Source organism: Hirundo rustica, chromosome 3 (genome assembly GCF_015227805.2).
Source record: "Hirundo rustica isolate bHirRus1 chromosome 3, bHirRus1.pri.v3, whole genome shotgun sequence".
In the NCBI taxonomy this organism is placed as follows: domain Eukaryota; kingdom Metazoa; phylum Chordata; class Aves; order Passeriformes; family Hirundinidae; genus Hirundo; species Hirundo rustica.
The window spans coordinates 4722325-4748547 of record NC_053452.1 but is presented as its reverse complement, the minus strand read 5'-3'; the positions used below and the strand labels follow the sequence as shown (position 1 = coordinate 4748547).

The window sequence follows — 26223 nt, the reverse complement described above, 5'->3', positions numbered from 1 at the left end:
AGCCTGCAATCAATCCAGAAGTCTGGGGAAATGGCTGTTTCTATATATTTGTCCACTCACTCCAAATCCACGAGCTTTCCAGTTCCTGGGAGACTCCTGGGTAGGAGCTGCATTGAAACAGCGAAGTGGCAGGTGGATGAGGATGCCCTTGAAGGCACAGGGGTCATTTAGAGGCAAGGATTAGGTTGCTGTGCATGATAACAGCATGGGGGAGCACAGGAAGATGATGAGCCTGGTAATTAGAAAGGTGAATATGGAGCAGATATTTACCATCTCTTGTAACAGAAGGAGTGCAAGATGTTCCAGGAAATGATGAATCTGGATGAAAACAAGCAAAAGGAAGTAGTTTTTCACCCAGCATAAAGTTAGGATCTAAGAGTACTTGATACAGGGTGCTGCAGAGCCTGTAGGTCTTAAATACAGTTTAAAAAAGCATTAGCTCAACCAAGAGAAGATTGGTGCAAGAACAGCTATTAATCTTCATGGCCTATGTGTAACCTTAGGCTCAAGGAGTGGCTGAGATAGAGAAGTGTGTTGCTGTTCCCCTCTGTACTCAGCCTTTCACACATGGATGCCTGGTGCCAGAAAATGAACAAGCAGCTTTTTCTGTTTAATACATTATGTGACTACATCTTTGATCAGGCATCTTTTCTTCCTACTCTGTTGGGTATTGTGGCATCTCATTAAAGCATTTGAAATGCGTTTTATGTCATCATCAAAAATATCCTGTCCTCTCTGGCCACAGACTCCAGATTACTTCATGTGCTCAACTGCTTCTTATTTCCAAGGATGCAGTTAAATTTGTGTTTGTCTCATTTGGTTGCCTCTGCCATAGGTTACTGATGAGATGTTGTTAGAAGCTTGTATTTGCAAATGTATGACCATATGCAAAACATGCCATTTTGTGTGTGACTACTTCATTAACGTCCAATGTAGCACTTGTGTGAGCAAAACTTTGTTATTTTCAGTATTTTAGGGTAGAGAGGAAATATGAAATAGGGACTTTTAAAAACCTGATACCTGTTTCCCCAGGGAGTGCCTAGTTCCTTTTATGTAAGGTAGAAGCATCTGGAAAAAAGAAGTCCAAATCTGATCCTAGTGTGAGTACCATTTCCTTCACTGGGCTGAGCTTGTCCAGTTCCCTCACTGTGGGAGCAGCAGTTACTGCACAGTCTCGGAAAGCAGCTGAGGTTCATATGGTTTGTATGGTATGTATTTTACAGCAGATCAGGTGAGGCAGTTCATAAAAGAGGTCATCGATGTGATGACCAAAAAAAAAAACCAAAAAACAAACCAACCCAGTGCCTAACTTCTTAGGAGACTGGTAGTAAGGATTTCTATTTGATACAGCTTCAAAAGCTACAGAAACATTCTACATTCTGTGAGGCTCCAGTGTTGTGAGGCTGGTGTAACTAAGCAACACAGGAAGGAAGCACTGCTGTAGTGTGGCCAGGATGTACAGTGTATCAGTGGAAGTTTCTTTATAATCAGACAAAAAAATTTAATGAAACTTGCTCAGTATCAGGTGGAGATTTATGTAGTATGCTCTGTATGCAGGACTGTGTGATGAAAGGGTAGAAACAGGAGCAAAAGAAGTCCTATTTTCACTTCCAAAGCAGAAGAATGTACCCTTTTTGTTAAAGATTTTTTTTTTTTTTTTTTTTTTCCCCTTCCTCTTAGGAGCACTGAGGATGAGAAAAAGCTTTATAGAAAATATAACTTTTTACTAGGAGGGGAGAAAAGAGTCAGGCCTGTTTTAGTTGATCTCATCTGCCAGAGATTTCCAAACCTGCTTTTCCTCAAAGAAAATATTGCCCCTTTTTTTGTGCTATTTTCTGTCACATTTCCCCAGCAGAGGACTGAGTTGGAGGAATCAAAACAACCAAAAGAGCTTGGGAGATCCTGGGTTATTGCAAGCCTCATATGTATCTTTGGCCTTCAAGAAGCCTTCCTGTGTGGCTCACTGTGCTACAACAACATTGACTCTTATGCTGAGGTGGACATAAAGCCTGTAGGCTGTCATGAAGCTCCTTTTGGGTCTCAGCACTGGTTGTAAGCCGCCAAAAGAAATGATTTTTCAGTTACTAGGTATGGTAAATAGATATAAGATATGATTATAAATCCCCCTAAGGCTGTGAAGGTGATCATGCAGTTGGGTGACTGAAGATTTGGGATAAAATTTTGGAAAGAAAGGTGTGGGAGAGAGAAATATGGACACTGAGAACCTGCTTGGTCTTTTCAGCTGCTAGAAACCCGATATTATCGTGGCTTAGATGTTTTGCCTCAGGTGGGTGCCCTCACCCACACTGCTGGCTCCTCTGAGAATGGACACAAAAAGTTTTTCAAGACTGACCTGAAATGGGATCCATTTTCCTCAAAGGTGTAAGACTGCTGCGATGCTCCTCCTCTGTAATACCAGTGGAAACAGTACAGGCAGATTGTGGAATGCATCCTAGGGAAATGCTTGACAGTAGAAACTTTTCGAGCCAGTCTATTTTTGCACTGCAAATAAGCTCAAGAGGATGGCTGAAGTTTTCAGTGCTGAAATTTTGGTGGGTTTCTTTTGGTTTGAGCTTTTATTTTAAGACATCAGCATTATGATCACCAACTTGTCGTTTCAGCCTCCTGTACAGCTCTGCCCATCTCATAGTTCTGTTTGGCAGAGGGGAACATTCAAACAAGCTGCAGAAGGGATTTTTATCCATTCCCACAGTGCCCTGCCAGTTCTCCCCTGGCTGTGGTCCAGACATGGAGCCACGCTTGCAAGGAGGAGCAGACCGAGACATGTAGATTGACTAGAAATAGGGAAACATCTGGAAATCAGGAAACTGCAGAAAATGCTGGGTAAAAATAAAAATCCTGAAGGATGCAACTAGGCAGCTGAGGAAAGATTAGAGCGAGGCAGGGAGGAAGGAGCCGGCAGCCCAGGATGCAGGACCTGAACACAGATGAAGCTGCAGCCTCCTGCAGCTGGCTCTCATGTAGGGGCTTCTCAATGCACAGTGTTTGTGCAGTGCTGACTTTCCACATGCTGACATGAAGGAGAATGCAAATGGAAGCGTGAGCAACAAGGAGGAGGTGGTTTAATGGCTTTGGGGACTAGTGGCAGTATTTAGAGCTTTTCACCTCTCTGTTCCTAACATAAATCTTAACACAGATTGATGATTTTAGCCATCTGGCTTGCGTTTGCTTGTATGCCACAACTAGGGAGACGGGGAAACAACCTGGGCAGCAAGGCAAAAGACAAAACAAAGGATCTGACAGAAGGCATCCCCTTCTTCTGTGTCAGTAAGAGCAGATATGGTGTAATTATTCCATTTCCCAAAGCTCAGCAGGTAACAAGGGAGAGGGCAATGAAAGAGCCACAGGCATCGCTTAGTGTGTGAGCCCACCAGGGAGCCTGTGGCTTACACAAGAGCTTTGAGCACCTTGCTCCCAAACGTAAAGCTCTCTGATCTTTAGAGATATATTTACCCCAGCTAGCCTGGGAGTTAGAGGGAGACTTTCAATCATAGGTTGACTTTCAAATGTAAATGATTTTGTACTTGAGTGGAAACTTCTCCCACACGTCACCCATTTATGGTGATTACTTAATTTTATGTAGTATACATAATTTACACCATTTGTGGTGACTACTTAGTTTTATGTAGTATACCTCAACTAATAAACTGGAAAATCTTGCGCACATTTTGGATTAGAAGGTTTTCTTGTCTCCTAAGCCTTCTAAATACTGATGTGACTTTTCCTGGGGATGAGCTGACCCTTTCTGGTAGTTTTCTTCTCACTCAAGATTGCAAGGTCAGTCATTCCTTTTCTACCAAAGTCATCTTGATAGAACTTCCTAAAATCCAGGGCTTTAATGGGGCAGCAATGTGAAAGGTCATTGTTCTGCTTCCCTGGCCAGAGGAGTAACCAAGTGTGGGTAGATGTGCGCACACACGAGAGCATGTTTTGCTAGTCAGTTATTTTTCAACAGCTCTCAAGTGAGGGTGATAGGTACAGAGGATCTCACCTCTGGTCTTTCCAGTGGGGGAGTTTGGACAAGAAGTATTGACAATACGTATTTAAGGAAATGTTTGCTGCTGTCAAAGATGCACTCTGAGATTCTTCTGTGGTTTTATCCAGTTTTGCTTTGGGATTGACTGTCAGTGGCGCATATTTCAAACCAAAACAAACCTTTCAAAGGCTTCATCTAGATAGGGTAAGAAATTACAGAGGTAAAATAAATAATAATAATAATAAAATAAAAAAAAACGAAAAACAAAACAAATCTAATTTATGGTAACTTGGCACTGACTTTGCTTTATATTAGGCAGGTAGAGCTTCAGTAAAAAAATATTTCTACATATTTAGAACCAGTAACCAAGAAGGGGCCTTTAATATCATTTTTTTCAGAGGGTAAGTGAATGCATTTTGGATATAGACTTCTAAACCACTGGATTTTATCTCAAATAATTGGTTTTGGCATAGAGGTCTGTCAGCTAAACAGGGTGTTTATAACTTCAGCCAGCCACACCAAGGTCAGTGAAAGAGAGTATTTTATATTTAAGAGGGAAATGCTTCTACCAGATGGATTAATAGTGTGAGAGTAATAACTACAGACACATGAAGTGGCTGGGGATTGCTGTGTGCTAAAGCAAAACTCAGATTCATACCTAGATTGGGGTAAATTTTTCAAAGGCACCACAATGACTCAGAGATTGTTTCACCAAGTTATTGGGAGCCCAGCTTCCATTTTCAGAAATGATGCAGAGATTTCATTACCTTTCAGCAAGCCTTAGGTCCTTTTTCCCAGAGAAAACCCCAGCCTTTAATTCACAATTAGTTCACAAAAGCAGTCTTTGCCTCGTCATAATTATATTGCATAATGACTTCCATGCTTTTTAATAACATAAGATTTATTGTCTGTGTCCATTATCACTAGCTTAGAAACTCTTCTGTTGCTTTGGGAATTTCATATTCCAAGTCACTTACAGAACTATAATTGAGAACTTCCGTGGAAGACCAGGTGATATATGTATGTTAAGATTCTGCAGATTTAGTGTCACATCTTAGATTAATTTGAAACCTTATCATGCTGGTTTCATTTTAAATGCTTCCATGGAAAGAACATGTTATTGGAAACTGAATAATTATAATCGCTATATTGCCAAATGTTTTCTGAGCAGTTTGTTGAAGAATAGCAGAACTCCAGTTGAAAATCCTGGCTCTGTTGAAGCCAATGACCGAATTCCCATGGGCTTGAGCAATATTTTTCATTTCCTTATCTTAAAAATTACTTGTCAAAGCTTCTTAACGTTGTGTGTATGTTGGGGGTTAGCATTTTTTCCTTTTGTTTTCTTTCTTAGGGAATTTTCTCCCATTTGTTGCTAATAAACAATAGCAACTGGGACATAAGAGAGACAAAGGGTGTGTAGCCATGAAGGAGGGGTGTAGCTGGCTGCTACTCCCTTACCGGAGGGATTTTCCCTTGGGAAGGCCAGAGCTGCTGCAAGATTTTGGGGTTTGGAGAAGGGGTTTGGCACAGCCTCTAGATCACTCCCACTCTCAGCATCAGAGGGGAGACAGGCTGCAGTTGGTGTCGGAAGAATTCACCACCACTGAGGGGTTCCGTCTCTTGCTGCCTTCGCCTACTGTGAGTAGAGCTCTGCTTGTAAGAGCGGCCAGTAGCACTGGGACCTTAACACCTGACCTCACTAGAAAGGACCCTTCACCCTCCACCCGGGTGCCTGAGGGGAAAGCCAGGCACCCTGAGCTCCTCCCCATCTGAGGGAGCCTCTTTCCAACCATGTTCAGGAGCCAGGCTGTGGCTGCCCAGCTGCGCGGCTTCCCTGCCACTGCTGTGGGGTTTTTGCTATACTGCAACCCCACACCCCCTGCCTGCTGCGACAGCCCAAGTTCTAGCTCCAGCAAAGTTTCTGATACATTTAGTTTACTATGCCGGGATCTACTCATCCCTGCCGTTCCAGCCTGGTGCTTCTGAGGTTCCTGCTTCAGCCCATTTTTCCATCTCTATCACCAGCCTGCCCACCATGGCTGCCTGACGGGGACGTGGCCGAGCTCACAGCACAGCGCCCCCTGCAGGCGTGGGGGGGGAATCATCTCACCCGGCCAGGAGCCAGCAGCGCCCCTGCTGGCTGTGAGCAGAACTGCATGAAAGGGGGAAGTGCCACAGCTGAGAGAGAGAAGGCTGGGACTGGCTTTGTGTTCTGGTTGTTGCTGCTGCTGTCGTTGTTTTTTTGCCTTGGTATTCATACCTGTACCAGTAAAGAACTGTTACTCCTTTTCCCATATCTTTGCCTGAAAGCCTCTCAATTTCAAAGTTATAGTAATTCAGAGGGAAGGGAATCATACTCTCCATTCCAAGGAAGGTTCCTGCCTTTCAGATCACAACAGTGTACAAATTTATACTTGAACAGTAGAGGTCTATGTGCCTGTTTCGCCTCCAAGGAATTGTTTGAAGAATATGGAAAAAGGAAGTAAAATATGCAGTGACCTTTTTCAGTCCTTTGGGCCAGAATAAAGTGTACTCAGGAGAAATGGAATCTGCTATTGTTTAGTGCCTTCTGAAAGTTGTGCCCCCCCGACCATGTCTGAATGAGAGGAAAAGGGGAGAAGAGTGGATGCACATCCATGTACTGAGATTTAAAAGCATGAAAAGTCTCCTGACTCCATGAAAACACTCCTGACTTCAATGCTTATAATGAATTATAATTCCCAGCAGAGGCCTCTATTATTAATGATTTTTTCTGCTCTTATGCTACTTAGAATAAAGTTTCAGGCTTCAAATCTTGGTAAGACCAGAGCCTAATCCTCATAGCCAATCACAGCATTTGGATCTCAGCAGAGTTTCTGATGTAAAGTTCCAACTCTGTAAATTTGGACCTAAATACTGCTGTTAATTTCCATTAGCATTGCTTATTATATTGCAAATAATGAGTTTGTATGGTAGTCCAGTCATAATATGCATATATGCCAGTTTGAAAGATACTAAGCCTCAGACAGAAGTTGTGGGCTTGCTACAGAATTTTCACACGCCCAAATCATGGAATCATAAAATGGCTGTTTGGAAGGGACCTGACCATCTGATTCCAACCCACCCTGCCACAGGCTGGGACACCTTCCACTAGACCAGGTTCTCCAAGCTCTCCCAGGCATAGGACATCCACAGCTTCTCTGTCAACTTGTTCTACTGCCTCAACACACTCACAATGAAGAATTTTGTCCCAATATCTCTTTTAAACCTGTCATCTGTTAGTTAAAAGCCATTCCCTCTTGTCCTGTCACTACAGGCTCTGGTAAAAAGTCCCTCAGCAACTCCATTTAAAAGGCTATAAATGGAGGCTGTATGAATTAGGAACATAATTTACATAAACGTCTATGATCAGTGAGCTCTCCATTAGATGATTGAGACTCTAGAACATGGAGTTACCAAGATGTTAATTAAGGCTAAAAATTTTGTTTTAACTCGGGAAAAAACATCTTGTAAGAAATTCCCTTGATACCAAAATGGAACTTTTTGCAAAAGGAATCTTCTTTTCTTGTCTCTCATCTTAGGCTTAAAAATTATCTGTTACTAGTTAGCCCAAGTTTGGTCTTCACAAATTCATTTTGTTCTTTTCAATTTGCCTGTCTGGCAAATATGTAGTAACTTCCTTACATGGTTTTCTAGTAGGGTAGCTGGTTCTCTTCTTAGCATAGCCAGCTGTTCCAGGGAAACAAAGCAAACTGAAACTTGTCAAGTAAACCAACAACTCTGCAGGAAAGAGAATGGAATTTCATATTATACCTATCTTTACTTGCAGACTTTTATTCCCTGTCTTCATTCCCTGCATTACCTGTATCTGGTAGTAACCAGTAGCAAAATCTTCTTCCGCATCCAGCTCCAGATTTCACTGCAAAATGTTAAACTGGAGAAGGCAAACTAAGATATGGACAATTTGAAACATGGAATATTTAATGTCAGATATTTGCTACTGGTATTCCCAGTAACCTTTCTTCTTTCAATTTTTTTTTTTTTTTGACAGATTATGCTAATAAAGAAGGGGCTCAGCTGAGTGAAGAGACAGGTGAGTAAAGAAATTTGTATACTAAAATATATCACTTCTATGAAGCATAAGCCAAACCAAAAAAAATCTAGAAATTAGTTGTCTTAATCGAGATAAGCAGTGTTAATCACTATTGCCAATGTTACAACAGTCATCTCTGGTTTTTACACAAAATTAGGGTGAACCATCCCTGATAATAAATAGTGTGTGGTAAGACCAGCTGAGACTACTTTTTTAACGTCATCATCTTATCAGCCTCTGGGCGATATTTCATTGTTTTTTATCAATAGCTAGTTTGAACATGAAGGGGGATAATTACAGTTCTTCAGTCTATTTGTCTGTAAAATGTGTGAATAGAGCAATTCTTGACTCATTTGCCATTCTGAATAGTGGCAGTGATACGTTCACAATGAAAACAGTAGGAAAAGTCTTCCACAAACTCTTAAATACACTGAGCTTGGTCAGACAACGGTTCAGAGGATTTTTTTCCTGGTCCTCATAGTTTGCTGTTTAAAACAAGGGTCACTGTTTAGGGTTTGTGGATGACATGAAATGGAAATGATGCATAAGTATAAGGGGAAGAAAGGCCATAGGAACACGAAAAGGAGAGGACAGAGGATTAGATAACTCTCATGAGGACAAAAATTTCCATTCAGGGGATTTCTGCTAGTTTTTTCGAGAAAGCTGCATCCAGTTAATCCTGATCAGGTTTTTTGTAACAGACTTCCACCACAGCACCTTCTGATACTTTCCCTGATGACCTCACCTTGAGGTCCTCAGTGAACATCTCCTGTTCCCTATGGATTTCTGTGCAGTGCATGTCGTTTTATGTGCAGAGTAGCCCTCTATACTCCTCTGCCTCGCCTTCCAAACCAGCTAATTCCCCAAGGTCTCTGTGACCCTGATCCCATGGTCCAGTGACTGTGCAGGAACATCCAGCTCTCTTTATGAAAACATACAGGGTCAGAAAGGAGTGCCACATGGGGAGAGGCAGGGATATACCAGCCAGAAAATAGAGGTAAAAGCTTTTGAAGCGGAATATTGACTACTTAAATTGGCAAGATTGTCCTAAAGACAAATGGTTTATTATCATTTATGTAACCACTTAATTACCTGAGAAATTAGAAATACTTGAAGAATGGTGAATATATGAAGATGTGAAAACACAGATATACACAGATATGTGTTATACTGATGGATTAGCACATCCTTTTATGGCTGTTCTGGCCTGATGATTTTATTACACATAACTGTAATTACATTTTGGTGTCAAGATTACTGGATGGGAACTTCTGGTAATTTTAATACAGTTAGTGCAACTGATATAGCTGTACAAACATACATAAAAGTAAAAACAAACAAACAAACAAACAAACAAACCCAGTTGTCATTTTATAGCAAACATTTGCCAAAGATAATACTACAGTTAAATTTGCAGTATTCACCTAACATTTCTAATTTAATTTTTTATATTTATTGTGGCATGTGTATTTTTATATGCCAAATTATTTTTCCATTTTTCGTCTTGTTGTTTTTATGAGGATTATGCAAATTAAATTGGTGTAGGCTTTTTAAAAAAGCATTTAAAATTAGAATTAAAAGAAAGTGCAATTCTACTTAATAGCCAGTCTCTTCCTTTTTGCCTTGTATCCTTCACAGCTTCATTACTTTAGATGAAGCTGCTTAGATACTCTGGGAAATTGTGGTGGTGCAGAACTGTTTTATTAGATTTTTGTAAGAAGTTTATGTTATTGTTCGTTTCACTGTATCCCCAATTCTGTATCCCTTTTGTGTTGTCTGTATAATAAGGTGTTTTGTGTCAATCATCCCATACCTCACATGACATGTAACATCCCCTCTGCCCCAACCCCCTTCTCTGGGGCAGATTGTCTATCACTCCCGGGGTCCCTCCTGGATTGTGAAATCTCCGGCAGAGGGCTTCAGGTGATAGGTAGCCTGGGGGAAATTCCTTTGGCTCTGGATTTTAGTGGTCTGAAGCTTGGGGGTGGGCACATCTTTTTACCCCCTGAATTCCCTGATTTGTTGTCTTCTTGTATCCTCCCTGGGACCCTCCCCCGCTTATAGGGGGTAGGAGGGAGGAGGAAGCTCTCTCAGCCGCTGGGTTCTCAGCCTGGAAGCTCTCAGCCGCTGGGTTCTCAGCCTGGAAGCTCTCAGCCGCTCGCCTCGGAGCTTGGAGATCTCTGCTAATAAACATCCTTTAACCTGCTAAGCTGAGAGCCAGCCTTTTCTCTTCTGCTGCTGTTGACTGTCACCTTTGGGTCCAGCTGCTAAGCCGAGAAGCCAAAACAAACTGGAAACTTTGTGTCTGTGTTGACCCGAGCTAGCTGGGGGTCAGCTCCCACCTGGAGCGGGGACACAACCGGACGCAGGAAATTATCACTGAATTATTATCACTGAAATTATATAATTTCAGGAAGATATTTCCCTACCTGTCTCTTACTTTTATGCGTATGGGATAGATCAGGGCTGCCCTCACAGGTCTAGGATGCTGTGAGCTTCAACAGCACATCCTTGGTTGTTTCTTTATCAGCTGGAGATATTTTGGGAATCAGTGCATTGGCTGTAAGCAATCAATACATACAGGGCTAAAAATAAATATCTTTTGTATATCCACCCCAATAGTGTAGCAGATATACAAAAGTTTTTCCCTTTTGACCTATTTTTGTATGAAGTTTTTAATGATTGTAGGATGTGTTTACTGAAACTATAAATACAGACATAATTTTTTACATTGAGGGGAGTTTTCCTTTTTATACTCAAATTTTTATTAGTTTGGAGGATATCTGCTTTTTATTCCTTAAAGGAGAAAATAGAGAAGTAAGTAGTAAGTAAGTAGTAGTCACCACTAAAAGATATTAATCGAATAATCATTCTTCATTCCACTTGACTTCATGGGTCGTGACTGCACCAGATAGGGTCAAGAGTTGGCACCAATATTGATGACCCTTTTTCCTTGAGCTGTCCATAGCCAATCTGCTTTGGGGTGTTTCTGCCAATTATTTTGCTTAAAGTGAAAAAGAGAGGTTGGATTCCTAGAGAGCACATGTTGCAGACTAGACATGTGTAGACCTTTGGCAAGGATTGAAATCTAAATTTCATCTAAATTCCTGTGCCTCAGCTTCCTTTTGGTAGGTGTTTCTGAGGGTTAATATCAGACCAAGAGAAAAAACAGAGAAATGCAAGGACGCAAATGAATCATGGGCTCATTGTGTCTGTACCAATCACACTTCGACGAATGTGACAGGATGGTGAGGTTACAGAATCTGTCCGAGTCTAAATCTGGTGGCAAAAATTAGAGGGGAAAAAGAAGATCCTGATCCTGGTTTGATGTCTGCTGAAGGCAGTGGGAACATATCCATTGGCTTCAATGCACACCAGATTAGGCTTTAGGGATAGACAGAAAATTAACTGGGAGTAAAAAATAACAGATTACCAAATGGATGTACTACTGAGTGATGGATACATTATGAAAGTAATCTATCATGTGTTGCTACTGCCCTGAAATACAAATATCTCATTACATGCAGAAAGGCCTTCCTTTCTTTATTTAATCTTCAAAATAAGTAAGAGAATATCCTAATTACATTTGTGTCCAGGTTTAAAGACCAGGTGTCTGCCAAGGAAGGCGGGAGCATCCCTTGGAACGGAAAATGTGACCCTCCCCTCCATTCCAAATTATTATAACTTTGAAATTACAGGGCTTTCCGGCAATAGTGTATATATGTGTACAACATGGCAACCAGACAACAACGGCAGCAACACCCAGCAGAGCACAAATCCGGTCCCAGCCTTCTTTCGGCTGTGGCTCTTTCCCCTTTGGTGCAGTTCTGCTCACAGCCACCGGGGGCGCTGCTGGCTCCCCGCCGGGCAGGGCGGATGCGATGATTCCCCCCGTGCCTGCAGGGGGCGCTGTGCCGCGAGCTCGGCCACGTCCCGCTCACGGTAATGGCGGGCGGGCCGGAGTGGGGGAGAGCAAGAGGATGCGCTTTCCTTTGCAAACTCATGGGAAGCAGCCAGTCCCAGTGCCACGCAGGAAACCGAATGGACAGCAGCAGGAAACCTCGGGAACGGTAAACCGGAATGGCAGAGGCAGGCACACACAGGGGCAGCAAACAAAAACATAGCAGTAACTCCAGGGCCCAAAGCCGTGGGACGTCCAGTGTCGGGTTCCAGCCCTGAGGCAGCAGCAGAGAACAGCGGGGCTGGATGGGGAATCGCTGCCATGGGTAGCTCACTGGTGGTGGCTTGTTCCTGGGGCCGGGCTGTGCAGAGAGGGTCCCAGCAGGGGACAGGGTGCTCCAGGGTTCCGGGGCCGCACGCACCCACTCTGAGCTCGCGAGCCGCAGAGAAACAAACCGGTAAGCTCCAGTCACAGTGCCAAAGGGAAAGGAAAAAAAAAATGGGCAAAAACCACAGGGCAACAAGTATCACTGTTCAGAGGGATCGTGGGGCATGACCATGGAGATGAAATTACCCTCCTGGAAGGAAGCACCTGTCCTTCTCAGCTCTCACAGTAAATCCCAGGCTGGCTCTGACCCCTTGCGATACTCCCAGAGCTGGGGGAGAAGGGGAGGGACGCAGCGACAACATCGGACACAAAACAGAAATGAAAATGGGTATGGGATAAAAAACCATCCCCAAGACAATCTCCTAGATAACATCCATTAATATCTGTATTTATTCTATAAAATCAACAAGCAGGAATGACTGCTTTGGTGAGTTTATCACATAACATCACTGCTTATATTGTGTAGGAGAAGGGAATACAGGTGACTTCACCCCTGATAAGTAACAGCTGTGTTAATTACCCAGTACAGCCAATGACCCTGACAAGTCATACCCAATAAGGATGAGTGAGATAAAAGAGAGGGTGAGCTAGTACAGGGAGGATCATCGTGGGGGAGGAACTCTGAGGAGTATGAAGGAGAGACTCATGAAGCAGGCTCCTGGGGAGAGAGAATTGCTGCTGTGAGGTCAGTCTGGGTCTGCAGTTAGAGCCTGTTATTGGAACCTCCAGTTGTAGTCTAGCTAGGTAAAAACCTACATTCAGAGTCTGCAAACTGATCCCTGCAGTCAGAGTTCAGCAGGAAATAACCAGCAGTCAGAGGCTGCCAAGGAAACTTCCAGTAGGAGCTTGCTACAGCCAGCATCAGTGAATAGTTGCAGTTAAGATAACTAAGCCATGAAGAGGAATAAACCAGGACCATTTTTATGCTGTGTTTAACAAGGAGTCATTTTTGACCTCTGATAAGAAGACTGCTGCAACAATAGTGGACATACTAAAATAAGAATAAGCATTTAAAAATAATCCACTCTTGTTAAATACACACACTCAAACCTACTCGTCTGATGGCGTTTGACTTACAGGCCTTTAACCCAATCTGTTATTCTGAGTACTGAGTCTCGTAGCAGTTGCTGGCTTAACACCACTGCTTAATTTGAAGTGCTTTGAGGTTATCGTGTGTCACGCAGTTGGTGTTAGAAGGTTTGAGTCAAAAGGGCAGACATAGAAATAGCAGGTCCAGGCTTGTGCAGGTCTACATCTCAGCTTTACTTTGTGAATGATTTCCTACTTAACCCAAAACAAGGACCAGATGACCCAGCAGTTAGTTTTCCCTGAGTGTTTTCATTTCCTTTTTTCCCTAATAATGGTAAGAGAATTGACTTATGTCAGCACATAATAATGTTGTTATGTGCTGACATAAGTCAATTCTCTAACCATTGCCATTAAAAAAAAAACAAAACAAAACCAAAAAAACCCAAAAAACCCAACAACACAAAAAACACACTACAGTCAGGAAAAACTTTTGGATCTGAATCTATTGTCCCTCAACCTGTTCAGCTTTGTTCTCTGACAGATACTGAAGCCTTTTGACATCTCTATGTCTGTTGCCACACGACTGTCATTTCCCATCAAGTAGTTGTTCCTAATAAATGCCCTGCTGGTTATCCTGTTTCTAGCCTGATCATCCTAATTAATCACCTGTTCATTTAAACAAGATGAAGGATCTCATTCACGCTAACAGGGCTTAATAACTGATTGCACCCTATTACAATTGAGACATAATTACAGATTTTTTTGTGTGTGTTCCACTGTATTCTCCTGAGATGAAAATAGCAATGACTTGCACTAAGGCAAATCTGGGAGTTGTGAAGGATTTTGGAAATAGGTTTTGTGGTCTGTGAGATTTAAATGGCTTATAGACCCTCTGAATTAGCCTCTAAAGAACAACGTCTCCCAGTAGTAGAGCTAAGAAACCTTTTTGCACAAAGGATCACAATTAGAAGGCTTTTAATATGGGTAGTTCAGACACCTGTCCAGATGTGCTCATGTGTGCCCATGTTTTTAAAATGAAATTAGCACACAAAATTTCTGTAGTATTTGGCTGAATGTTTGGAAGGATGTACACACTGCTGGAGAGCAGAAGGAGTTAAGAGTTGTTTTTTGACCATAATAAAAACAGATCATTTTTGGTCTCCGGAATAAGGGATATCTGCTAAAAAATAGTGAAATTGTGACTGAAATCTTGTTCTCCTGGGACACTGCCTTTACATCCTTTTGTGAGCATTTTGAAAGCTCTTTATAGAGTGCAAAAAGATGGTTTCTTCTGAGATAGCAACAGTTCTGACTTCTCTGAATGTACACCTCCTCTCTCTGCATCTTTGAGCTGTCAGTTAAGATGTTGGTTATATTATCTAATATATTCAAATAGTTCTGACAGACCTGGCTGGACATTTGCACTTTAGCTTGATTGACATTTGATGTGTGGGACTGGAGGAACCTTCACAGATTGGTTAGATGATAAAATTCCTCAGTAGAGTGGCAAGTGTTGATTAAAGCATTCCTCTTGATTCAGTCTCGTAATGTGAATTATTCTCAAATAAAAAAGAAAATGTAGCAGGTGGTTCAGAGTGGCATTTGAACCAAAGAAGCTCTGTGTTGATACAGTCCACCATAAATATTCAAGTTATTTTTTAAAAGAAAGTGAGAGCATTGGCATGAATAAGTCTTCAGAAGTCTGGTTATTTTCAGGATCTCTCTTTTGTTTTACAGTTCTTGTTGAACTCTATCAGCATTGCTTCCGAGCCCCTTAAAGGGTTGACAAAGCATGTCTTTATCTGGCAGGTTTTACTTTTTTTTTTTTTTTTTTTTTTTTTTTTTTTTTTTTTTTTTTTTTCCCCCCATGGATTTTCTTGTGGTTACTCCTGCCTTCTTCACTCTAGAAAAACATTCATCTTGGCACTTGAAAACTCCTGTTTTCCTCAAAATACTGTGTTTGAATCTCAAATTCAGACGAACAAACACGACACATGACATGTCCTGTATTAAGTGCTCTCAGGAACAGTCTACCACCAAGCCAAGCTTCAAGGCTGGTTCTGCTTTGCTGTAACTGGCTTTATTTACTGATTGCTAAGGGCTCTTTGTGCTCTAAGCTGTATGTAGTTCTAGAAAGAGGTGTAAATTCCCTTCTAGTAGAAATTTATAAGGGGGACGATGTTCAGTTTGGCCTTTTTTACATATATATATATATATATATATAAAATGCTCTTTCATTAAAATTAAGAAATTTAATTACTCACATACAGATCTCAATTTTGGAATTTTTTCTGACATTTTGAGCTGTCCTGTCACCTTCCCAATCCACAGCTCTTCTGGGGTTTTTGTGCATAAATATGGTAGAATAACCAAGAGGGAGGCAGAGGATATTTCTGTGTTCCCTAGGATCCATGCAAAGCAAATGATTCACTCCCTTTTTGTCTTTTGAATGAACATGATATTTTTAGAGTTACAGAATATCCTGAATTGAGGGGACCCACAAGGATCATTAAGTTCCATCTACCCCTTGAATCTGCAAGTTCCTTTTTCCCATCCTAACTACTTTCATACCTCCTGTTTCAAAGTGTTCAGCATTTTGGTTCTAGATATATATAATTGTGAAAGGGTAGAAGATAAAAGGGGAGAATTTACAGCTCTCAGCAGAGCCTGGTCCTTCATGAGAGCTGGGCATCTGATTGTCAAGAGCTGTTTAAAACTCTAGCAACATAAAGAGTGGATGATTGTGTGGCATATATGTGACAGCAGGAGAGACCCTGGGGGTTTCTGAAACACTTACGCAATTTTTAAAACATGTGTACATAGTTTTTTTTCCTAGATGTTCATTAGCTAATCAGTTTTAAGTAATGCCATGATTCTTATTTTCTAATGGCAACAGCAGTAAGGGTGAATCATGTGAGGTCATATGTTTTCCTAAATTTCCTGGTTACAAGTGGTCAAGGTCTATTTCCAGCACACACAAAAGTATATTTTATTTAGGCTTCTCCTGCACCCAAGCCCTCGGTTAGGCACAAGGAATCAGGAGGTTTGACAGAAAGTCAAATGACAGAAAGTCATTTTCCCATTATGGTTGAACACATTCAGTAGGCACAGTGAATTGAGTTTTAATTATCTGTCAATCTCTGCTTTCATGGTTAAGCAACAAAGTAGCAACAAAGTTTAAAGAATGTTTTAATTAGGGAACCTGCTGCATGAAATGTCTTCATTTAGGAATACCTTTTATGCTTAATTTCCAGCTTGGTCTCCCTTTTTCTTAACAGTCTCTCTGCTACCAGTTTGTGCTTTGAGGTGTGTCAGACAAACAGTGATGTCATCATTTATGTTAAGAAGACAGGATATTTTGAAAATATTGTAGAAAAAGTTTATAGTATTCAAAGTATAACCAACTGATACTAAACACTGTGTGCTTCAGTCCCTATAAGTAAGGGAGATCTCACATTTAATTGGCCTCAATTACTTCTTTTACTCCCTTTCCTCCAACTTGATATTGCCTGCTGTATGAAAGGCTGGACTGGATTTTTTTCAACTCAAACATTTCTATCTTGTAAAGCTTTCATTTCCTTAACTTCACTAACAAATTTGTTTCCCTACCTTTCATTTAATTATTACTTTCAGTCTATATTTTGTGGTGTTAAAACAGTGAATGGAGAATTGAGCTGAGAGAAGAAAATCATTCAGTTCAGATTAATTCTCGGCAGTTCTATAATGCAGTATAATAAATACTATGTTTACAACTACAAATTAAAACATTATTTAGTTGGAGGTTATGAGTATTGTTCCTGTAGTGCTTGTGATGCAGTTGTTTCAGTATGAGCTTTCTTCACTTCTGTCCTGTGAAAGTCAGAGAAAGTCCAGTCCAGGCTGAAAGACACTTATATATTATAAATTTCATATGAGATGATGCAATAATTAACAGAAAGTTAAGCACTGAGTACTGAATAGAGTGCTGAGATAAAACATACAGTTGTGGTATCACACATGGTAATATCTGATACAATGATACCATTTCCAAATAATATATGTAATTTATATTTTTTTATTTTTAAAGAAGGCCAGCCTCCATCTCCCACAAAGAGCGAAGAAGAGCAGCCTGAGGACCTGCAGGATGATGCCGAAGGTAGGTGGTCTAACAACTTCTCAGGGCTGTTAATCATTTCACATTTTGAGTAAAAGTTTGGTTTGAATTCTTGGGAAAGAACTGGAAAACTTTTAGTTAAGAATGTTCTTTGAGAGTTCTTTTTGGCCTAGATAAAGAGATTATAAATCTTCTGTAGTATATTTCATCCTAAGGTAGATTCACAATTATAAACCCCATTTTTATGTGATGGGCTACTGATTATTGCTGCTACATCTCAGTAAATTGCTGCTGTTTTATCTCTAACCAGTTCTGACTTTATGCAATTAAAAAGCCCAAGTGTAATTCATGTTGTGCGGGGTTAGGGTCATAGTCTGGTTGGTGAAGTTGGTCAGGTACCTGCTGCTAAACATGGAGCAATATAATCCTCACTTTCCTTTTCTACAAGAAATTTTTGCTGTTTTCCTTTTTACAATGTTTATGTTTCTGGACCTTACACAGTGTAGTACATCTCTCCCCACTTAGAAGTCACAGGATATTAACATTACGCCTGTAGTGTTGTTCCTCTGAGGATACCTTCCTCTACTTCAGCCTGCTCAGGGAAGCTTGTCCATGTGCAGGGACGTAAACGTGGTCTATGTTGTTCTAAAACTGGATCAAAGTATATTTTCTTAATCTCTATCTCATTGGAAGAATTATTTATAAGAGGCTAACATCAAAGGCTTCTTTTCAGAGTGCACAGTTTCACACTGCTTTCAGATGTGTGTAAGAGGAAAACACCCAAATGCTGAAGAAATTTCCCTTCTGTGAAATAGTTAAAAGGATGAACCTTAATCTTTAATCCATGACAGTTTCCTTATCATGGATTCTTTTTGACCTAATGTTTCTCAAATGACACATCTAATTTTGGACCTCAACCAGTGGCTCCACAATCTTCAGCATTTTGACCTAGCACTGTGTGTTCAGCTTCTAAAATATTCTGACTAGGGTATAGAGAGAGTCACAAAGAGCAGAAAAGTGTTAACATCTATCATTTTAAGTAACTGCTAGTAACATGCTGTCACTAACATTGTGACTGGTTGTTACGGGCAAGTCCTTTAAGCAAGAACTGTCATAACCTGGAAGGGACCCAAGAAATTTCATCACACCTGAGCGTCTTTCCTTTCATGCTGCACTGAACCCAGATTAAATTAAAATACCAGTTTTATGTTTGAATTAGAGAATTTGGCGATGACAAACCACATGTCCATTTGTATGCAGGCTAACCCATGGCTGGGATCATGGTGACACTTTCAGTGTTCCTAAACAGGCAGAACATTAATTGTTTTATGATGTTTTGTATTATGTTTTATGATATTTTTTATTATGTTTTATTCTTACATGGAGTGTGGCTAAAAGTTTTCATTGTATCAGTATCTTGGAAAAAAACTAAACAAAATGAAAGGAAGAGAGAAAGTATTGTCAATTGTAAGGTTTTCCTTTCATTCAAAAATTAACTGATGTTGTTTCACTCTTTCTGTGGCTCCCTAGTTACAGTTTCCTATTTCTCTGTGCCTCTCGGTTTTTCCCAGTGACCTACTGTTCACTCTGTGAAGCACAAATAAATGTGCTGGAAGGGCAAAGTAAACAGTATGGCAATAGAATTATTGCATTGCTCCTGAGCTGTAAAATGCCTGAATTCCTTGAATTTGATGCCATAAAGGAGATTTTGCTGTAAGTCTGTAAAATGTAATCACTGCTGCTGGATTTAATATAGCTGGTGGCAGAGCCCCCATCTGGTAGGCAGGGAGCAAATCTGTAATGTTTAGGATTGAAAGTTCAAGCTTAGCCTTGAGAGTTGTTGTGATGGAGAAAAGAATTGGTGATTAGTGTTTGCTGAGGGGCCTGTGGAGAAACCTGGATCAGATTTCTTTGGCATTACCTGTGCCTCTGGAAGAGGAGACAAAAAGTTGGGTTCCAGACAGTGAATTACTGTCAAGTTGCCAAGTGGCTGGTGTCTAATGTATCACACCTGTGAGCCAATTTCAGTTGAAGTAAATGGGATTTGCACACATTTGTCTGAGAAGAGGATTTAGTTTCTCCTGGTCCAATTATTAGCTGCTGATTTTTATGAATTAAAAGAACTTTTAATGGGGAGCCTTGAAGATCATGAAAGTTCTGAATATGTGACATGAACCACAAGTGCATGTCTGAATAATTTTATTTGGGTAGGGGTCTGTCTTGACTTCCAAGAAGCTAGCTTTTTTTTTTTTTTTTTTCCTTTTTAAAAGAAAAACTGAGTGGCTAATGCATATAAACAGTCTTGAATTAAACACAACAAAGGCAAACGCTGCCTGAGGTCAACTTGGTTGAATTTCCCTTAGGGTAAAACTGAAGTGCTTTGTGGTTTGGTGTGTTTAAACTATGGGATAGATCACTTTTGGTACTCCAAGTTTAAAAAAAAAAAAAAAAAAAGAAAAACCCACCCAAAATCACAGAGGAAAAAGTAAACAAATATAAAAAACAAATCCCCACAAAACAAACGAAAACTCCCAAAAGCCCAACCCCTTTTATCAATAAAAGCAAGTCCAAATTTAACATAGGATATATTTTCCCCTTGGTAACATGACCAGCTGTAGAATATGTAACAAATATACGCTGAGACATGGGAAGAACCTAGTGTATTTTCCTCTGCTTGGTTGTGAGTGTCCTTTTAGATTGAAGACAGGAGTACAATTTGAGATGATATCAGCCTTGTGCCTGCCCTCGTGGCAGTCTCTGAAACCTATTCCACTGAGTTCAGCAATATTTCTGCTGTAATATTTTTCTCCAGCTCACCAGGCTGGTTCATTGGCTAGAGGCAATGGAGCAATATAATTTCAGTGCATGTTAAAACCTCCGCAGAATATTGGGGAAAATAAGTTCCTTTATTATTGCCCTCTTTGCAATCAAGGAAAGGTGAGTTAGTGGCTGTGTGTAAGAAGCTTGTTTTGCAGTAAGCTAAAATAAACACTTGACATGCTAGTGAAAGCCATCTTATACCAAACCACTGAAGTATTAGTGGTGTCTGTTATCATTCTATTAGATATATTGTTCCCTGCCTCCAGGCTGTTGGTAGAGAAAAGTAAGTGTGAACTGCACCGCAGATTCTTATGTCGGTGCTTGTATTCCATAGATTTTCACTGCAGAGGTATTGTCTGTGAAAATGGATAGACTAGGAAACATCTTTTACTCACAGGTTCCCTGCAGTATTTCAGGTTTGACATGTGCAAACATGCCATATATATATATATATATATGTGTGTGTGTGTGTGTGTGTGTGTGTGTGTGTGTGTGTATATATATATTTATTTTTTTCCCCCACTCCTGCTGCTTTCCTGCATCCTGGGAGACTAAAAACAGCCAGGGATAATTTTGCCATTCCCCCAGTCAGGTGCATTCATTGATTGAGTGATTGTGAAGTGTCAGGTGAACAAAATATGTTGGGTACTAAACAAAGCATATGCATGTTTTATTCAGTAGTTTCATAACATTCTTAAAGTGATTACATAGACAAAATGGCAGTACTTGCCACAACATACCAGCCAGGAGTTGGCACAAATGCCACCATCATCACCTATTCTTATCCTATTTATTGTCACTAGGCAAACGCAAACCATTTTTTACAGAAGTCTAACAAGACAAAAATTTTAAATGTTCCTTGTTTCTCTTATCTACCTCCTCATACTGCAGAAAACAGCGTAGTGTGTGCAGTAGGGAGATGCAAAACTCTTTCCTTCCTTCTTTCTGGGATTTCTCAGATATAAAGCAGAGCCTGCCAAAGGGCTTCCCCATCCATTCTTTTCATGGTCTGTGTGAGATCAATATTGTATCAAAGATGAGTAACCCATCTAGTAACAGCATCACAAATGCCTGCTTTTTCTCTTCCTCCAGCAGAAAAATAATCAATCCATGCAGCAAAAGCTATTTTCTTGCTGTCCTTCAAGGGATGTGAAGACAAAACTGGAGCTCTGGATGTTGTCTTACTCCAATTTCTGTCATAAGCTGCTCTCCAGATGAAGGAGCAAATTCCTGCTGATAGATTGATAGGCTGTTGGTCTCCCAGGATCACCTGTGGAAGGAGCAGGTCTTTTGGAGTTATTTGTCCAGGACATACTTTTGTCTGCTTTCTATTCACTTGGTGGGAAGGAGAACAGGTTGGTGAATAAGGCAAACCACAAACTTCAAAATGAACACAAATCATCTTTAACAGAGTTGATAGTGTTGGTTCCTTTGCCTGATGGGGTCATCACAATTTGGCCTTTCGGCTTTCAAAGGTGACGTCACGTGTGTCTGAATGCGTCAGAAATCCAGGCTCACCAGCTGGCACCAGCATGACTTGATGGATGCTCTGTCCATGTGAGATGTCAGTCTGGTGATTGAGGTACACAGCAGAAATGAGGCAAAATAAAACTGCATCTTATCTTTACAACTCATTGGTCCAGCAGGTCATGGCCGTTCAGAAGGATTCTCACCAAGAGAATCACACCCTGGCTCCTCATCCCTTCTCCCAAAAAAGGTTTTGTGAAATGGTAAAAAGTGCGTAGTCTTGTGACCTGAAAAATAAACCTCTGTTTATGGCTTATTCCTCTGATTGTGAGATTAACATAAGGCTTCCCCTTCCTGTTTCTCCTTTATTTTCTGTGAATTTTGCCATGCACTAGATCCCTCCCTTCATGGAGCAGGATCTAGTGTATGCACCCACCATAGTCCATGGCACTTGGCTTGTGGTACATCCCTCCAAGGTGGGCTTAATCCTCTCTGGAGTTGGTGGGATGCACACAGTAGCTGCTCTTTCTTGCCATTACACAGAGATGTTCTAAGCATCTCTTCTAAGGGTCTTCTAGCACTGTGCAGGCCTGATTGTCTCTTTAAATTATATAGATTAGACTTCTGATTAGTTTTAATATGTTCTGCATTTTATAGCAAGGGGTTCTTTTATCCCTTGATAAACTGTAGCTACATTTGTGCTTCACATCCCATGGGGCAGTCATATTCTTCAGTAAATTTCTGCTCCAATCATAATCTACTAAAAATGAACATCCAGACACATAATTATACTTCAAAAAACACGGTCATTTGTTCAACCTTAAAAGTGTTTCTTTTTATTAAGATAGCTTAGAATTGACTGTCTTCTTTTTGCCACCAAACCTAATCCTTTAATAAAATGTTAAATGAAAATAAAGTACTACAGAAGAAATTCCCTGGGAAGTATGTGTATCAAACATGTCTGTGAGATGCTTCACGTTAATGCAGATGGGTTATATTTAAAAAGTGGCCATTAACCTCCATCCACTGTGGTTGATAGCTTCTCTTTTCACTTCTGTTTTGAAGTCCACCATCTGTCCTGACTGATTACAGCTTTCAGAATATTAGGTGATCACCTTGCAATTAGCCAGGGGTAAAATAGGATGTTACCTGTATTTTCAGTTGTATTTTCTCTCTGAGCAAACATTTCTTAGAAGATCCTTTTCATCGGTGAAGTGGCTTCTGCTGTTCCATTAAATTGCTGTGCAGTGGCTGTGCAAAACTCGGAAAACACAGCTCATTTTGGCCTCCACTGGTGATGTGCTGTCCTGTTGTGTTGGCCATTTACCCATTTGGGTTTCTTTTAGCAACTGAATGTACATCTGTGTAACAGCACCAGAAAGACACTTGCAATTCCTGTTTTCAATCTAAATGCTTTGGAGTAGATTGTCTTCCTTCTGAGATGAGCTGAGGTGCAAAAGGCTAAGTTACTGTGGTGACTAATGCAGTGTTGTCAGAGGAGAATTCTACCCAGGGACACACCCCGAGGCACGTGTAGGGGGCTCATCTGTCAGGGAATTCATTGCTCATTTCTATGCATGACGCAAATAACAGTAAACCATCAGGATTATTCAGGTCCAGTGCAGGAGATGAGGCTGGTCCCTTCATTCCAAAACACTGATGCTAAGTAGTCCATGGTTTTGTTTGCATTTTGTGAGGGTTTTTATGAGTGTAGTCTCCTCTGTGTCTTCTCTGTCTGTTCCTTCAATTTGTGAAAAATCAAAATAGGTCTCAAGTTTTATTTTGACTGTCTCTTGGAAAAGAATACGTGTGGCCATTCCTTGTAGTATGTAGTTACTCAGACTTCAGACACGCTGTAAAAGTATGAACAAAGACTAAATTTCTATAGTAATGATAAAATTTGTGGGTTTATTTTGCACTTGCCCTCGTGCGGTCATTTTATACACTACAAGAACAGTGGCAATACTGTGCAGCACCTGTATTGCACAATCTGAGCCAATGGAGAGTTAGACCCAGTGCAAAGCCAGGTGAGCACAGTGTTCCCAGCAGTGAGTTGAGACAAACAGGCATGTTCCTGTCTTCCCAGGGCTTAATTTGATGCTGTACCTGTTGTCTTCTGGTTCTTCCCTACCTGGGGGGGTTATGATGAAGATGAACTAGTTGTCTTCTGAGCCACAGAAGACTGAAGGAAGGGGAACATGCACAGTGACTTTCAGTGAGCTTTAGCCAACACTCTTGTATTTCTCAGGATGTTAAATATGTGAAATACAATAGTTTTATTTTTAATCTCCGAGATAAGCCACTCAAGCTACAGTTTTCTCATTCTTTTCCCACACTCTTGGACAAAATGCGGCATGGAAATGAAACCCTGTTATTTATTGGACTGACAGCTTCACTGGGCTGGGTGCATTCACAGTAGCGTGTTCAGGGCTGCATCTGCAGCATGGTAATTTGTTGAAGCAGCACAGAGGGCAGAGTCTCATAACTCCATTAAACAACTACTGCAGATAACTCATTACTAACCCTTCTTAAAATTTACCCCAAAGGGGTTATATACAAGTAATGATTAAAACTGACCTAAATCATAATTTAATTAAAAGAAATTAAAATGAAAACTGAAAATGTTCAGCAATCTCAGGCCACCACATTAATGATTCACTTTAATGTGTTTGTAGTTCTGCAGTAATGGCCTTTGTGTGCATGTGCTTCTTGGTTTATGTCTGATATTATTTTACCACTGGAATACTTTGAAAATGGTTGCAGGCTGTATGATCTCAAGTGCCTATATGGATGTACATGTGCTTTCTTCTCACATTTTAGGGGTTTCAGTGAAGCCAGCATGTCTACTTACGTGCAGAACGCAGATCAAGGCCTATATTTTTCACTTCATCATTAATTAGTTTCTCTGCTATACAATAAGGACCTTCATGTCATTAGTATGATTACCATGGCAGTGTTTCAGTGCTGTAAAAAAGCTAGTTCAAAACTGGCATCTCTTGCCTGTCAGATCTTGGTTGTGCTTGCATGTGTTACACAAGAAAGAAGCACAGGTCAGACCGGTGGAGAGATGCCAAAGTCACTGACCATGCAGAAAAGCAGAAGTTGCTCCTGAACTTCCATGGCAGAGCCATTCAGAGACATAACAGAATCAAACCTGGTGTCCCAGAATGTGGCACCTGCACAAATATGGATGAAAGCATCAGGTCTTGGCCCTTTTTTACTTTTATTTCTACCCTAGGAAGGAGAAGGTTTGAAGAAACCTCATTCTGAACATTGACACATTTTATGGATGATATAAATAAAGGTTTCTCAGTAGTTAAAACAATTTTATTATTAATAGCCGCTGTGTTTGTGAGTTGGACTTGAGGATCCTTTCCAGATCAGGATATTGTGTGATTCCTTGTTGGAGGGGTAGAAATGAAATGGTTTATACTGGTTATGCAGAATTTCTTCCTTTAAATAAAAATATACAGTGTCTGCAGTTCTGTCTTCTGAAAAATGTCTTTTTGCACCAGTTTTTGGGACACTGACTTCAGCCTCATCTCTAAGTGTGTCACCAGCTGCTTGTGAAGGAAGGTGCTGCTGAAGAGGAGTAGGTGTGCGAGCAGACCTAGCACCTCCTCAGCTCCAAAATGGGAAGAGCCAAAAGGCCAGCAGGCTGTTAATATTTTTGACTTGCCATGTTTGTCACAAGAACAGTGGAAGATGTAAGAAGCCACATGTTTCCAGGCTCTTGCAGAGAAAACGTGAAGGATACTAAAACCTGCTCCAAGGGTTTGTTCCCTGACCTTTCATCGGGATCTTGTCCCAGCCCTCTTCTGATGGCTGGATTATTATTTATTATATTATCTGCTGCTTCATTTGGGGGCTGCCACTGCAGCTGGCACCTCACTGTGCATGCTAAATGCCTCTCCATAACAGAAAGCAGGCAGGCTCTCCTGGAGAATCCTCTTTTCTCATGGAGTTAGAAGTGCCACTTAGTCTGCCAGCTTGCTGAGCATGCTGATTGATCCTTGTTTATCCTCTTTTCTAACAAATATATCGTTTGGGGTGGGGGAAGGGGAATGGATTTTCTTGATGACCTCAAAGAAAATGCCAATGGAAGGCAGCAAGAAACTATGAGGCAGTAGTCAACTTGGCAAGAGAAAGCAGAATATATGGACAGAAGGAGGTACTTTAGTGTCTGATGCTGCTTATTTTGTTTGTACAGTACTACTGTAACTCTCAAACTTCTATTTTTTAGAACTGACTGTCATGCCAGGGGGAAAGGAACAGATGTTCCCATTTGTCTTGTGATGTGGCTCAAAATAATTTACATTTTCTGGCCTAAAATGACACGACATGTCATTTGCCACTTTTTGTATCTCCTTTGGAGTGAGTGACAGATTGCTGTCCAATTACCAGTGTAATAGAAAAGCAAGTATTGTGAGGACAGCTTTCACCTAAAGGAAATGCAA

General features: G+C 40.8%; 1 protein-coding gene across 2 annotated transcripts in view; it reads left to right on the top strand.

Moving 5' to 3' along the window:
• MACROD2 (mono-ADP ribosylhydrolase 2) overlaps window positions 1–26223 on the top strand; it is an 843060-nt gene that overhangs the window by 768509 nt on the left and 48328 nt on the right. For both annotated transcript variants that reach the window (XM_058419895.1, XM_040059164.2), the window contains exons 10-11: window positions 8028–8069; window positions 17453–17521. In XM_058419895.1, the coding sequence (XP_058275878.1) occupies window positions 8028–8069; window positions 17453–17521 (111 nt within the window). The remainder of the gene's footprint in view (window positions 1–8027; window positions 8070–17452; window positions 17522–26223) is intronic.